Consider the following 15,603-nt stretch of genomic DNA (forward strand, 5'->3'; position numbering starts at 1 on the left):
ATGTCTAGTTTCCTATACTCAGTGCCCTGACTGATGGCCAGTGTACTAAACACCTTTATCACCACCCTGTATAACTGTGACACCACTTGCAACAAACTTTGCACCTGTCTTCCTAAGTCTCTCTGTTCCATTCCACTCCCTAACGCCAGTCCTGTCTGAGTACTACTACACTAGCTTGACTCTCCAAAATGTAACACTTCACACTTCTCTCTTTAAAATCTATTTGCTACTTCTCTGTTCACTTTCCTAACTGATTCCAATCTACGTTAACCTTCTTCACTATCAGCAACAACCCTTAATTTTGTGCCATCGGCAAACTTGATCAAGCCGTGAGCATACGCATCCAAATTATTTTCCTTATGAATAACAACAGCCTAACACTGACCCATGTAGCACATCATCAGTCAATGGCCTCCATTCTGAGAAACAACCTTCAAATACCACCCTGTGCTTCCTATCTCTCGGTCAATGTTGAATCCACTTAACGGCTCTTCTTCTAGTCCATCGAACCTAACCTTTCAGACCAGCTTACCATGTGAGTTTGGTTTAGAGATTGAACTTCAGTTAACCAAATGATTTAGAACCAAGTTTTATAATGGTGACCTAAAAACTACTTATTTTCTTAAGAACATATCTGACACACTAGTATAACTTTAATGGTGAAAGAAGCTTTGTCCCTATTTAATCTACTTGAGCAAGGTAGTTGACACTTTGGCCAACTCTTGATTAGACCAGCAAGCCATTGAGCTGTAGCGAAATTGCTATGTACTGCATGAGTATCCTGGAATCCAATGGTTCAAAAAGTTAACTTACTTTTCCCTCTCAAGAGTAATGTTATGCTGGCCTTGACAGTGTTGACCAAATTCTGAATTAATAAAGAGGTTGTACCATATTTCTATATAACTGAAGTCACATTCTAGCAAACTGTACCACACCTTTTACAGGCAGTACATAATTGTAAATTGCACTCTAATTCAATATGATCTGAACTAAGATAATTATACAAACAATACTCAATTTACCTATTGATTATAATATAGTGAGAAACTTAATAAAAAGATTATGCATTCTATTATAGCAGTACGCTGTTATTCTGTAACAGAAGAATCTTTATACTCATTTGTACAGAACAGACACCCATGATACACATACACTAATCAAAACTACTAACAGGAAATGCTGTTCATACTAATTCTTATGCCATGAAGTGCTTGGATTTATGCTTGCATCACAGCATTGAAGGCAAACAGACTGCTACTTAGCCAGACTTATAGCTTTATTCAAAAATGATAATGTCTTAATGTAGCATTTGGTCATCCTGATGAAAATGAATGCAAAATGCCACATCAAAAGAAAAAAATTATATAATGAACAATAAACTCTGAAAACTAACTTTCTCACAGCATTGCAGAAATAGGTAGTGACTAAACTTATATAAATAACGAGCCAGATACATGTGGATTTAATGTTTGATATTTTGTTATTTATGTCTGTTCCGCCCCCCAATAACATCAAAACTAATCCACTTCTAATTCAGATACTTCAATTAGTGGTATATATTAATGCACTTGAAAAAAATTAATTTTGTTTTTCAAACATTCAATCGATCAACCTTAACATGCATCCCCACCAAAAATAACTTAATTTGTAAATTTCGACTTCAGTGTAAGGTAAGAACTTATTGGCATCATATCTGAAAACTTTAAAATCAGAGCTAAAGGTATGACCCGACTACAAAACAAGTAGAGAAAAATAACAAAAGCTCAGCTTTGATATCTATTAATCTTCTAATCAAGGAATGGTGTCACTATTAATTTTTCTGGTCCTGATACAATTCTGGAATATTGGCACCAAACCCTTTCAATAAATCGTTCCTATTGTCCAGTACAACAGCTTAAATTCCACCTCTACACAGCTTTCACATAGCTATGTATGTGACAGTGCTCTGCAAGGATCCATTCTAGGACACCTGCTCTTTCTGATTATAATAAATGACTCGAATAAGGAATGGAGGAACAGGATAGTACTTTTGCAGATGACAGAAAGTTTGAAGGTGTAGTGAATAGTGTAGAAGTTTGTCATAGATTATAATCGGATAGAGACAAGATGCAGAGTTAGGCGCAGAAGTGGAGTTCAATCTGGAAAAGAGTGAAATAAGACACTTTAGAAGATCAAACTTGAATGCAGAGTAGGTTAATCTGTATTGCTCTGGATTTCCAAAACCTGCAGAATCTCTTACGTAGAAGGTTAATGGCAGGATTCTTAACAATGTGGAGGAACAGTGGGAGGGGGTCTTAGGGCCCAAGTCCATAGATCCCTCAAATTTGCCACACACCTTGATAGGGTGGTTAAGTAAACATATAGAATGGTGGCTTTCATTAGTTAGAGGATTGAGTTTAGGAGCTGCAAGGTAATATTACAAGTCTACTAAATTCTGGTTAGACCACACTGAAGAATATTGTGCAAAGTTCTGGTCATTCATTATCGGAAGGATGTGGACGCTTTAAAAAGTGTGCAAAGGAGATTTACTAGTACGATACCTGGATAAGAGAATACAACTTATGAGGAAAGGTGGAGCAAGCTAGGGCTTTTCTCCTCAGAGTGAAGGGAGATGACAGGTGACACATTGATAGAGTGGACAGCCAGCACCCTTTTCCCTTTTGCCCTCAAGTTGACAACAGTCAATACTAGACAACATCTATTTAAGGTAAGTGGAGAAAAGTTTAGAGGAGATGTCAGAAGCAGTTTGTTTTTACACAGTGTGGTGGATGCTTGGTACACACTGCCAGGTTTAGTGGTAGAGGTTAATACAACAGAAATATTTATAAGATTGTTTGAGCGGCACATGAACATAAGGAAAATGGAGGGTTATGGCTTGTGTATGTGGATAAGGATAGATTGATGGTGGAGTAAGTTAAATAGGTTGGCACAACACTGTGGGCCAAAGAGCCCTTACTGTGCTGTACTGTTCTATATTCCCTCAAAGTCAATTTATACAAATCCCAAGATTTCACTCATTAACAACGCTAGTTGCCTCCTCAAAAAACTTCAACCAACATCAAAAATGACATAAGTAATATCAATTTAATTCTCTCATTAATAATAACTTAATTTACAGAGCACTTTTTATACAAATGATATGGTTCAAAGAGCTTTACAATGGGATAGTGATAATAAAAGACAAAAAGGGGTTAATTAAGAATAAAATTAAACAAAATATTTTTGAGAATTAGCCTTTATTTGCTCAACCAGTCAGTAATAATGAATCCTTGTAATTTTCTCATAACAGGCATTGAATTAATAGGCCTTTATTTCCTAGTTTCTCCCTTACTCATCTCCAGTAATAAAGTTTCAATTTTTCAATAATAAATCAAGACTACTTTAGAAGATCACAACAGAGAATAATAACCATGTCCTTAGGTGCCTCTCTTAATTTCCTAGAGTGGAAAACTTCTAGAGACTTGTCTTATCTTCTCAGGAATAATCCTTTTAATCTATTGAATTAAATTAATTCTTCCCATTTATTTTTAGAATGATTTTGCATTGCTGATATTTAAACTCATTAACCACTGTCAAGATTGTACAAAGTACGCATGTAACAAATCTGTCATAGCCCAATTATAAAGGATTGGAAAACTTTGAAAAAAATCTGGCAAGCAACAGTAGTTTACATGTTAATAACCAACTTAGAGATGCCATCAAGTCACTGACTGGTTTATGCCCTACTGTGGCTACTTTGTGCAGAAAATACTTTGTCTTAGCTTCCTTTTTTATATGAAGGATGCATATGATTCATATAAGTGATCAATTAATACAGCACAGAAATGACTAATTAAGAACTTTTTTGGCAAAGAAAGTAAACAATGCTTGTTCTGTACTACAGGTAGTATTGTTGGAGGCTTAATCCAATGTTAAATGGTATACTTTAATTTGTCTTACCTTTTTCTCTCTTAAACGATCAACCTTTAACTCTATTCTTTCAGCAGATAACTTGATACTACTAAACAAATTATTGTTTTAATTTGTCACTTTATCACATCACAACCTCATTAATTTACTTGTAAGATCTTTTGGTTTAATCTTAACTACAGCTTACCATCTTTTTTGACATAATACTTTTTAACACCTCTTGCAGCTTCAAAAACACATGCAACCTCTTATGAATATGCACTTGGGTCCTTGAGTTTCTCCCTCATATTCAGTTTCTGTTAAAACCACTTCCAACATTTATAATCAATTTTTGAACAAGATTCAGTTCAAAAGTGTGACTAGACAGTACACTACACGCAAGTATCTTTGCAGATTATTCAACATACTTTTTTCTCCTTTTCCAGGAGTGAAACCGATTTGTCCCGAGAATGCGATGAGGAATCACTCAAAGCTTGATATTTTGCACCAGATGAATGGTTGCCTCTGTTCTAAAAAAAAATTATTTTAAATAAATTTAGCTTTAAGCTAGAGAGAAATGAATTTATTAGGGTAGATGGTTAATTACAAGAGAGCTGACTGACGCAAAGGATGATACCAACAGCAAATAAAATGGTTTCAGGCCATGAGAAAGATCTGTGTTTATAGTTTAAATAAAATGATCGGTTGCTTCAAAACTACATGCCTTAATATTTTTGATGAAAACCAAAATTTTGTTTAAGATGTTAAAATATATTTTTAAAAAACACAGGCTTTCCATCCTTCTCACATTCTAGTCTGTCAATTATAAAATTACTGCATTATTGAAAAATAAATGATTCAACATATTTAACATTACCAAATGAATTTAGCAGTTAGATTACACTTAAATGTCCATAGTAAATGTTGCTTAGAAAACTGATTCATGGGTACTGAGTGTATGCAGCCTATCTTGCCATCAACTTTCAATGTATGCATCATTTAAGATTTTCACATGCAGCTATCACAGACGTAAAGAATCAAAAGAACCACAAGAGCTACATTCTGCCTAAAAATACAGTCAAACGTCTGAGAAATAGCTTAAGGAAGAAGTTAGTAGGGAAGAAGGTTTTATCAAATGCCAGGGAAAAAAATACTTCCTCGTCAGCCGACTTCAACCCCTTATCTCCCCAAGGAGCAAGAAGTCTCCTGAGCATATCTGTATGACTGTGAGAAGAGAATGCTAAATTCATCAGTCCCAGGAACACCACACCTACAAAATAACTTCAATGCTTGAAAATATTTTGTGTAAAAGGGTAACCAAGGAACATATTTGGAAAGTAAGATTTACGAAGGGTAAAGTGCTGTAAACAGAGACTATTTGGATGACTCTTTCAAAAGGTCTGGCACTGATTTGCTGGACTGAATGCCCTCTTTCTCTACTGTGCAATCTCTGAAAGGATACAACTGTGATGAATTAAAGTAGTTACTCTACAAAGAATGGAAAAATACCCTACTAATTGCTCAGTTTCACCAGTTACAAGTTGACAGGACCCACAAACTCTATTCAACCACAACTTTGCACTGTGCTAGAATATTTCTAAGTACATTTTACTGAACTTCTTATAGTCATGCTTTCTTCAAATTCACCACCACTGCAATCCCCAGTTATTCATAACTCAATTACATGTAACTGATGTTTTTGCAGCATGAAGACCCCATTCTCTAAACACCAAAACTTTCATTAACATGCTGTTTTCTTGCAAAATATGAAAGGAAAAATGTAACACATGGCTACTGGAAGTGAAGGCACCATCTCAATATCCCCTCAAACTGTTTCCCTCCCCATTCCAAACCCAATGGATGACAGCATCTTGGAACCATGATCCGAAAATGTAGTCTGTAGTCATTAACAATGCCAGGGTGCACAAGATTCCAGGTGTGCTTTGTTTCTTCTGATTTCTATTAACACCAAGTTCCATCATTGAGAATATATTCAAAAGGTGGCGCCTCAAGCAGGAGGCCCCCATCATTAAAAATCTACCCCCATCCAAAACTTGCTCTCTTCTTGTTACTACCATCAGGGAGGTAATACAGGGGCCTGAATACTCACACAATGATATAAACGCTTATTCTGCTTCATCAATGGATTTCTGAACAGTCCATGAACACTACTAGCTCATTATTCCTTTATTTGCACCTATGTTATACTAATTTTATGTCTTTGCACTGGCACAAACAACAAATTTTTCTTCAGATTGAAGACAATGATAATAAACAATTCAATTAACGTGCTGTTATAACAAGCTAATCCATGCTTTTTTTCCATAGGGATAGGACGCCATGGATACCAGCTCATCTGAATACAAAAATCACATATTGATACTGCTTTAGGACTCTGATTATTTTACAACATTCACAAAAACACACCAGCAATTGCTGAGTGCAACAAACTGTAAGAAATCCTGCATTTGTTGATACAGGGTATGAATGATTCCATCTCTAACTTGCCTCAATTAAATTGGTTTATTATTTCCAGATGTACCGAGATATGGTGGGGAAACTTTTGCATGCTATTCATATAGTTCAATTCATTACAATTGTGCTTTGAAACAGTACAAAGGGAAAACAACACAGAATAAAGTGTTATAGCTACAGAAAAAGTGCTATATAGCAGACAATAAGGCGCAAGACCATAACAAGTTAGCTTGAGAGGCCAAGAACCCACCTTATCATACTAGGGGACTGTTTAGTAATCTTCACAATGCATGAGGGTCTAACACGAAAAATTGTAAGTTGTATAAGTACCAGTGTTGAAGCTGTCCTATGAAGCTCCAAGCTATCATAAACTTTGAAATGTATGTTAGGTGCTGTTGTTTAAGCAGCTCATTCTGCTGATATGGAACCTATGTTGACTGTCATTTTGGGAATGGGGCCATTTTTGAAAGGGACTGCCTGTGTACGACATCACTCATAAACTCAGCACTTGGATTTGCTAACCACAAACAAGAGAAAATCTTCAGATGCTGGAAATCAGATCAACACGCACAAAATGCTGGAGGAACTCAGCAGACCAGGCAGCATCCAAGGAAAAGAAACGTCGACTGTACTCTTTTCCATAGATGCTCCCTGGCCTGCTGAGTTCCTCCAGCATTTTGCGTGTTACTTGGATTTGCTGTGAAGGCACCCACTTAGGAGAGTTGCATCAGGTCAACAATATAGGCATTTTAATGTCCTTTGTTTGGAGGTCAATATCTTTGTTCCCCCACTTGTGCCTCTGCTGGAGCCTAGTTGTAAAAGGTTCAATTCTACCAGTGAGTTTAATTCCCAACTACAAATGGTGTAGTTGGTGTAGTTTGTACATTAAGTAAAGACATCAAAACAATATTGGGATAAATCTATATTAAGAGAGCAAAGCTTTGAGGAGATGTGAAGGCCTCATTTGCCTTCAGAGATAAATGATCACAAGAGATTATTCTGAATGAGAGAAAGGAAATACTCCTGATATGACCAATATTTATCAATTACCAAAAAATTTTAGCCTGACAATAGTTTGTAAAAGTACTCCATTAGCTACAAAGTTATTTGCACTTCATCCTTGCCTTCCTTTGAACCCATGCATGTTATTTCATAAATGCAAGTTCTTTGATTTACTCAACTATTTGATGCAAGAATATTTCAATCAATTTCAATATTTCAATCAGTCATTTAAACCAAAGCTACTTCTGATCATCTACAGTTCCCTCATTGAAGTCCAAGCTGCAGACTTTTGTAGGTAGTTTAGACCATAGGACATAAAAGCAGAATTAGGCCATTCAGCCCAATGAGTGTGCTCCACCATTTAATCATGACTGATTTATTTTCACTCTACACCCTATTTTCCTGCCTTCTTCCTGTAACTTCTGATGCCCTTACTAATCAATAACCCATCAACTTTCACTTTAAATACACCCAGTGATTGGGCCTCCACAGTTTGTGGCAATGATTTCCACAGATTCACCATCTTCTGGATAAAGAAATTCTCCTCATCTCTGTTCTAAAATGACATCCTTCTATTCTGAGGTTGTGCACTTTGGTCCTAGACTCTTCCACTTTTGGGAACATTCGCTCCATGGCAATGCAACACCTTTCATTTGAATAAAAACACAGTTTAACATTAAATAAATTGTGATGGTAATTGGCAGTGAAATTGGCAAATACAATGTTAGCACTCATTTCAAGTGGATGAAACATGAAAGCAAGGACATACTGCTGAGGCATGATATGGCATTGGTCAGACAGCATCTGGAATACTGTGTGTAATTTTGGGCTCCGTATCTAAAAGATGTGTGGTTCCTGGACAATTCAGAGCAACATTCCCTCTCATTTCTTTTTCACAGCTGCATGGACCAACCATTGCTCTGAGCTGGATTTTTTTTTAAAAACATGGCCTGAAAATTGCACCGCACTTTAAATTAACATTATACGAAAGAAAATTCCTGCTGCATGCAACAAAGGCTATGTGCGTGGGAGTATTTCAGTAACTGCGCGACCACACATCTGCAGACCTTAGACTGAACTTCCAGAGGAAATTCACAAAAAATGTTCCCAGGGTTAAAAGTTTTAATATATGAGGAGCATTTAACATCTCTGGGCCTGTATTCAATGGGAATTCAAAGGGATTTGGGCAATCTCATTGACTGCTACTGGATATTGAAAGGCCTGAATAGAGTGGACAGGAAATTCCTATTAGTAGAAAAGACTAGGATCTGAAGGCAAAATTTCACTATAATGGGATGTCCCTTCTGAATTGAGATAATGAGAAACTTCTTCAGCCAGTTTGGTGAATCTGTAGAATTTGTTAGCACAGAGGGTTGTGCAGGTCAAGACATTGGGTGAGTTTACGCAGAGTTTGATGGATTCTTCATTGGTAATGAGACTAACAGTAGCAGGGAAAGGCAGATGAGTAAAAAAGTCAGTTATAATTGAATGGAAGAGCAGACTCAATGGGCTGAATGACCTAATTCTGCTCATCTTGTGACCTTGAACAGGTATGTTAATGGTCAAAATAAGACTGAGCTTCAGCAGTCCATTGATTGGGTGGGATTGGGCAATTGAAGTGTGGGACTCACAGAAATCTCTAACATCCTAACGGCCTTAGGAAGCAGCTGCCCAATTAAACTACACCTTTCACTCCATCAGACATCATAGTCAACATGGTTTTGAATGTGGTAGGTGTGTCTAACCAATTCTTATAGTTTTTTGAGGGGGTTACTGGGAATGTTGGTGAAGGGAAGGCAGTGGATGTTGTATATGTGGACTTTAGCAATGCATTTGACAAAGTCCCACATGGGAGGCTGGTCAAGAATGTTCAGTTGCACGGCATTCAGGATGTGGTAGTAAACTGGATAGAACATTGGCTTCACAGGAATAGCCAGACTGTGGTAGTAAATGGTTGCCTCTTTGACAGATGCCTGTAACCAGTGATGTGCCGAAGTGCTCAGTGTTGAGGCCAATATTGTTTGTAATGTATATCAGCAATCTGGATGATAACTGGATCAGCAAATTTGCAGATGACCCCAAAAATGAAACAGTGGGCAGCAAGGAAGCCTATCAATGCTTGCAGCATGACCTGGAACAGCTAGAAAAAAGGCAGATAAAACTTAATGCAAACAAGTATGATGTGTTGCACTTTGAGAGAACAAACCAGATAGAACTTGCACAATGAACAGTAAGGCACTGAGAGGAATGTGGTAGAACAGAAGGATCTGAGAATACAGATGCATAATTCCTTGAAAATTGTGTCATAGGTAGAAAGGATAAGCCTTCGTAAATCAAAGTCCTGAGTACAGGAATTGTGGTGTTACGTTAAAGTTGTACAAGACGTTGGTAAAGACAAATATGGAGTATTGTGCAGTTCTGGTCACCCACCTAGAGGCAAGATATCAATAACATTGAAAGAGTTCAGAGAAAATTTACAGGGATGTTGGCCAGAATCTGAGGACCTAAGACATAGGGGAAGTTTGAATAGGTTAGGACATTATTCCCTGGAGCATAGGAGGATGAGGTGAAATTTGATAGAGATATATAAAATTATGAGGAAGCGAGAATTGTAAACGGAGGTCGGGTGAGGGAACTGGAAGTCATAGTTTAAGGGTGAAAGGTAAAATATTTAAGGGAACCTGAGGAGAAGCTTCTTCATTCAGAGGGTGGTGAGAGTGTGGATGGAGCTGCCAGTGGAAATGGCGGATGTGTCATTGATTGCAACATTCAAGTGAACTTTGTATAAGTATATATATCAAAGAGGTATTGAAAGCTAAGTTCCAGGTGTGGGAAAATGGGACTGGGCAAAATAACAGTTAGGTATGCAATGGATGGGCCGTAGGGCTTTTCTGGACTGTAGTGCTCTATGAGTCCAATAGTGGAGACCAATAGTGGTGTGCTAACTTTATAATTCCCTAGTTAAGCAGAGAAATCTGTTCAATGAACCTCTGCCAAGTTAGACCTGGCAACATAGTTCAATGACTGCATTCATTCAAAAGAAAATGTCTATGAGGTAGAGAGGAAAATGAAGTGTTCTGTGTTTTTTTTTTAAAATATGAAGTAAAGTGTAATTGATTAATCACGGCTTTTGTTACTTTACAAATACCAGGAACAGTCAGAAACAGGGCTTCTTCAAGTCCACCCCATACTGGCATTCATATCTGGACCCTGCTAAAGACATTTGCTAGAGCCACCATCACTGCTGCTAGAAGGTTTGTTCCAAATCATTAAAAAGGAGTGAGATTAAATAGCTTCTCACTGGTAGAAAATTCAGAGCTGGTGTCTCATAAAAGAATGGTAACATCTATGATAGATTCCTGAACAGATTGCAATTAACTCAAGGCTGTTGAATCAGAGAAAAACTGAATGTCAAAATACGTAAATAAGGCTAATGTAAAATCTTTTGAATTAAAGGTCTGTCTAAAAAAACATTGAATATTTGGGCAGATACGTAATACATATATGGTAGTTCAGTATCTTCCATATTTACTAGTCCAATTCATAAAATACAATCAGCAACATTCTATATTTTAAAAAACTAAGTTAAATTTTCATCAAAATATTGCTTAAAATGTGGAAATGCACATGCCAAAATAATTTTGCAAAGAAACTGCTGATAGTTAATTTTTTTTTGTTAAATATAATCTAGATGAAGCAGTGTACTCTAATTTTAGTTCATATAGGAATATGACTATTCTTTTATCCATTCAGTTTTCAATTTTATGCTTTGAAAATAGACAACTTTTTAAACCTATCACTCTTTCTAGCAATGCTATTTTGTCACAATTATTTAATATTTATATTCTGATTATTCAATAATTTAATTCAGATGAGCAGTCAACAATCTTTATACAAGATCAACACCAAAAAATATTGAGATCAGATTTACTGATTGTTAACCCACACTAGCAGAAAAAAGTTGTTCTGATGGAAAACTCTGCTTTCTTCTTGTTAAATAAATTCAACTCAATCATAAATGTTACTTTCAATTTCTTTCTATAGAATTCTTAGCAATTCCTTTAGAAAATCCTTAGCACTTACCAGCTTTCCAAAATGGTATTTACAGTAGCCACAGTATTTAACGTTATCAGCTTCTGAACCTTCTTCTTCACATAGAAGTCCTGCCAATTGCGCACTAAAAAAAGTGAAAAAACAGTTAAGATACTAGCAAAGAGAATGAAATACATGTAAAGCTTACAGAGTAGTTTATGGCTGTACATTAAGTCTTCTCCTTTCCTTACTTTCCTCAATAAATTCTGTATTCCAAAAAGTATACTACAACCCTCTCATCTCTTCCAAATTTATTAATCACACTGTTAAGATCCTAGTACATCTACAATGCAAATGTCTAGAATTCTCCCAGTGGCCTAGTGATATTTTTTATATAGCATAAAGAACTCAATTTGGTTCCTAATCAATGTTAAATTATCTCAGGTCAACTATCACAAAAGGTCTCATCGTTGAGATGACGGAATGAAAAGCATGATCAGCTAGTTAGATAACTAGTTAGAAGGTGTACATATCTTGATAGTGTTTAAATTCATGGAAACCCAAAGAAATCTGAAATAAAGCTGAAAATAGTGAAAATACTCAGGTCAAGTAACATGCAAAGAGAGAGAAAGTTAATAATTCAAGTTGATAAACTGATGAAAGATGATCCAACTGAAATATTAACTTCCATAGATGCTGCCTTACCCAAGCATTTCCTGAATTTTACATCTTGTACCACACTTGCAAACATTTTATTGAGCTGTGCTATTCAGCACTCTGCTTAATGAAAATTCCAGATGAAAATTCCATCTAACAATGGTCCAATTGAGACTCTCAGATGACAAACTAGTGAATAACTTATTTTGGAGAAGGAGAGAAGGAAGAGAGAAGCCAGATCTTATTATGAGCTTGATTGATCCTAAGATGTAAAGGACAGAGACTCAGGTAAATGAGTATTTGAATTTAGCTATCCTGTTATACAGTACTGTGCAAAAGTCTTTGGCACTATATATCTATAATATTATGCCCTGGTTAACATTTTTACTGCTATGCTGTATGTATTTCATTTAGCAATTCTGCTTTCAGCCTGTTTGGGTTATTGTTTACAATAACGGATTATGAGGAATGCTTGCCTTCCAATTAGGGTGGTAGAACTGAGGGGAGGTCCTGCTGGTGAGGGGCACTAAGGCTGGGCTTGGGGCTTTTGTTCAGCAAGAGATGAAGAGAGAAGACATTGGACAGAACTTGTCGTAGAATTCGACCTGGAGCGGGACCATGATTCAGTGAAGCCAGGGACCGAGATTGATTGAGGATCGGTGAATATGGTGAAACGCTGAGCTCCAATGAGTGCACATTTGAATGCTTAATTAAAATGGGTCCTTTTCTGTTTGTTTTTCTTTACTAATCCTTTAGTTAAGATTCATAAATATAAATCCTTTAATCGTACATAGTGTACTGTCTATTATTTCATGGCACTAATTTGTAACAGGGTAGCAAATTTCACAGCATCCACACAAACCAGGGTTTGGGGTGGGACAGCCATATCAATCTCATGAATTTTTACAGGACTGCAGAGTGTCTCTCCTAGACTTAAGCCACAAAAACCTTAGTTCCATTACAGGCATGCTTGAAAATAAAGTACAGCTACATCCATTTAAGTTTTTTTTGATATCCTTGTTTTTCTGAATTGGTTGGCAGATGGTATTTCTTTAGGAATAATATGCAAAGCTATCTCTTCATCCTCTGGAAACAATTCAATCAATATTTGCCTGAACCTAAACCTTCATAACTTTAAAGGCTTCCCAAGAAGTCACCTAAATATCGTAGCACAAAGCGCCAATTTTCTGCAAAGTATTACAAGTTCAGCCACAAAATTTTCAGCATTCCCAAAATAACTGCATAACATGCCATAGATATCACAGTAAATACTGAAAATCTTTATACTTTTAATCTAAAGCATATCTATTTTTAAGATTGAAAATACTGAGCATTATGTCAAATGTAAACAAATGCATCTGCCTTCATTTTTTGCACTTAGTTGTGGACTGTATTCACTGTGCTGAAATGCCATTAAATCATAAAAGCAAAATACATTCTGGCTTAAAGATCCAACTGTAATACAATAAACAACTATACTCAAAATCAGGGGGAGGGTAAGAAAGTGGGCAGTGACCTTCATTGGATGTGCTGGAAAAACTGACACATATTGGATCTTTCAGAGCAAAAACACAAAGGCTAGAAATACACATTCTTCCATTACTTAAATCTTCATCCAAGGCTAAAATCCTACACCAACTCAGGTCAGCTTCATTCAGTGACACTTAATTGTGTTTTTATCTAACTATGACACCAAATAGCTTCCATTTGGTTTAGATCTCTATGCACTTACTTTTGGATTTTCCAAAGCAAGTATTTTACATTTCTCATTTCAATCTCATTTTGGCTGATAAATGGCATGCACCATTTATTCTACTGAAGTGCCAGGTGACATCCACTTCAAATTAGCTAAACACATTCCTCAACATTAATGATTCAACTGTAACTAGTGCTTCACCAATATCCTGGGAGAGACCACTGAATAGAACCTCAGCTGACCAGTCACAAAAAACTGTAACTGCAAAAGCAGTTCCAAGGCTAGGAGTGTTGTAACAGCCAATTATGCTGTAACAATCACTTTTACTAAGATGAATGCAACTCCAAAAACACTCAAGAAAGCGTCATCCAGGACAAAGCAGCCTATTTGACTGATATCCCATCTACTGTGGGATTACCTGAGTACCTCACTTCCTAGACTAACAAACTCCACCAATAAGGGGAACAGCAGCAGGCACATGGGAACCCCACTACCTGAAAATTCCCCTCTATCTCTTACACAGAAAAATATTGCCATTCCTTTATCATCAACGTCTAAATCCTGGGAACTCCTATAAAGCAGCATTACCTGAGTACTTTCACTAGAACTTCAGCAGTTCAAGGTGGTGGCTCACCACCACCTTCTCAATGACAGGAATAGGCAATAAATGCTAGCTTTACCAGCCATGTCCAGATCCTAATGTGTATAAAAATAAAATATACACATGATAATAGAATTATAGCATATATGCATTAAATGCATTCTCATTATCAAAGCTGAAAATACTTTTAGACATATTGATTTTAAGATATTAATTAGCTTTAATCAAGTGTCAATTACAAACAATGACATAGGTTGACAGAAGCATCACTAACCAAAGTTCAGCCGTTGTTTAAATGCTGCATATAATCATATTAGATTTGAATTCAGTCCACTTACTGCCCATTTCTCTCATTTCAACATTATCACACAATTTATCGTTCATAAAAGCTTTACACTGCCAAAACTACCTGTTATTTTCTCATATAAACAGGAATAGTGTACATGACATTTTATTATAGGATTACAAGAACCTTATTTTCTCAGATATTGAATTGCAATAAAGAAAAGGAAGAATTAGTAATGGGAATGACACAGATAGTTCATGCCCCTCCCTAGCCAAGTACACAGAGGCCAACTGTAGCACACCAATCAATGGTCAACTTACTCAGCAATGATTAGGTTTCAAAGTCAGGATCCTGGTGCCATAAATGACCAGATATTTCATGGTGTATTATTTGCTCATTGATTTGCTGGAGAAACCTGTAAAGCTATCCATAAGCCTTCAGTGAAAATGTATGAATGTCTGTGAAGATGGCATTAAGCTTGCATATGATGCCATTATGCCCAAAACCCAACCCAGCATCAAACTGAATGCTGTCACGTACCTTCAAGGCTGATACATGAATAAGCCATTTGTGCGAGGTACTGACGGGGAACCAGTCCCTGTGGATCCTGCTCAGCAAGGTGGCAAAGCCTTCAGGAGAGGAGGGGAGGAGAGACAATATTAAATAATTCTCTAACTGGCTCAGTTGGTAAGGTGACTGTGTTTCTGAGCCTCATAGGCCACTAAATTCCATGTTCAATTTCCAATTAACTGTTCAATAAATGGAAGTAGATGTGCTGCAATTGGCCCGGCACCCTTAGGCTAGAACAGGAAAACAAATCATCTAGGTCTCCCAATCTTGCTAGCTATTGAGCAACTGTTACTGGAAAGTGCCTTCATTTAGACTTCAGATAAGATCCAAGTTTGACTATGATACACCAAATAATTTACAGGTCTTCAGATACTGTTATCCTTCTTGCACGAGGAA

General features: G+C 36.7%; 1 protein-coding gene across 7 annotated transcripts in view; it reads right to left on the reverse strand.

Moving 5' to 3' along the window:
- Nucleotides 1–15,603, reverse strand: part of mllt10 (MLLT10 histone lysine methyltransferase DOT1L cofactor) — a 288,461-nt gene that overhangs the window by 210,134 nt on the left and 62,724 nt on the right. For 5 of the 7 annotated variants that reach the window (XR_009512619.1, XM_059972114.1, XM_059972111.1 and 2 more), the window contains exons 6-7: nt 11,449–11,542; nt 4,317–4,418 (exon numbers count right to left, since the gene is read on the reverse strand). Coding sequence is in view for 6 of the 7 variants with exons in the window: in XM_059972114.1 (XP_059828097.1) it covers nt 4,317–4,418; nt 11,449–11,542 (196 nt within the window). In the remaining variant the exon portion in view is untranslated. The remainder of the gene's footprint in view (nt 1–4,316; nt 4,419–11,448; nt 11,543–15,603) is intronic. The other 2 variants (XM_059972112.1, XM_059972113.1) reach the window with 1 other exon arrangement.

The sequence above is a fragment of the Hypanus sabinus genome, chromosome 6 (genome assembly GCF_030144855.1).
Source record: "Hypanus sabinus isolate sHypSab1 chromosome 6, sHypSab1.hap1, whole genome shotgun sequence".
NCBI lineage: Eukaryota > Metazoa > Chordata > Chondrichthyes > Myliobatiformes > Dasyatidae > Hypanus > Hypanus sabinus.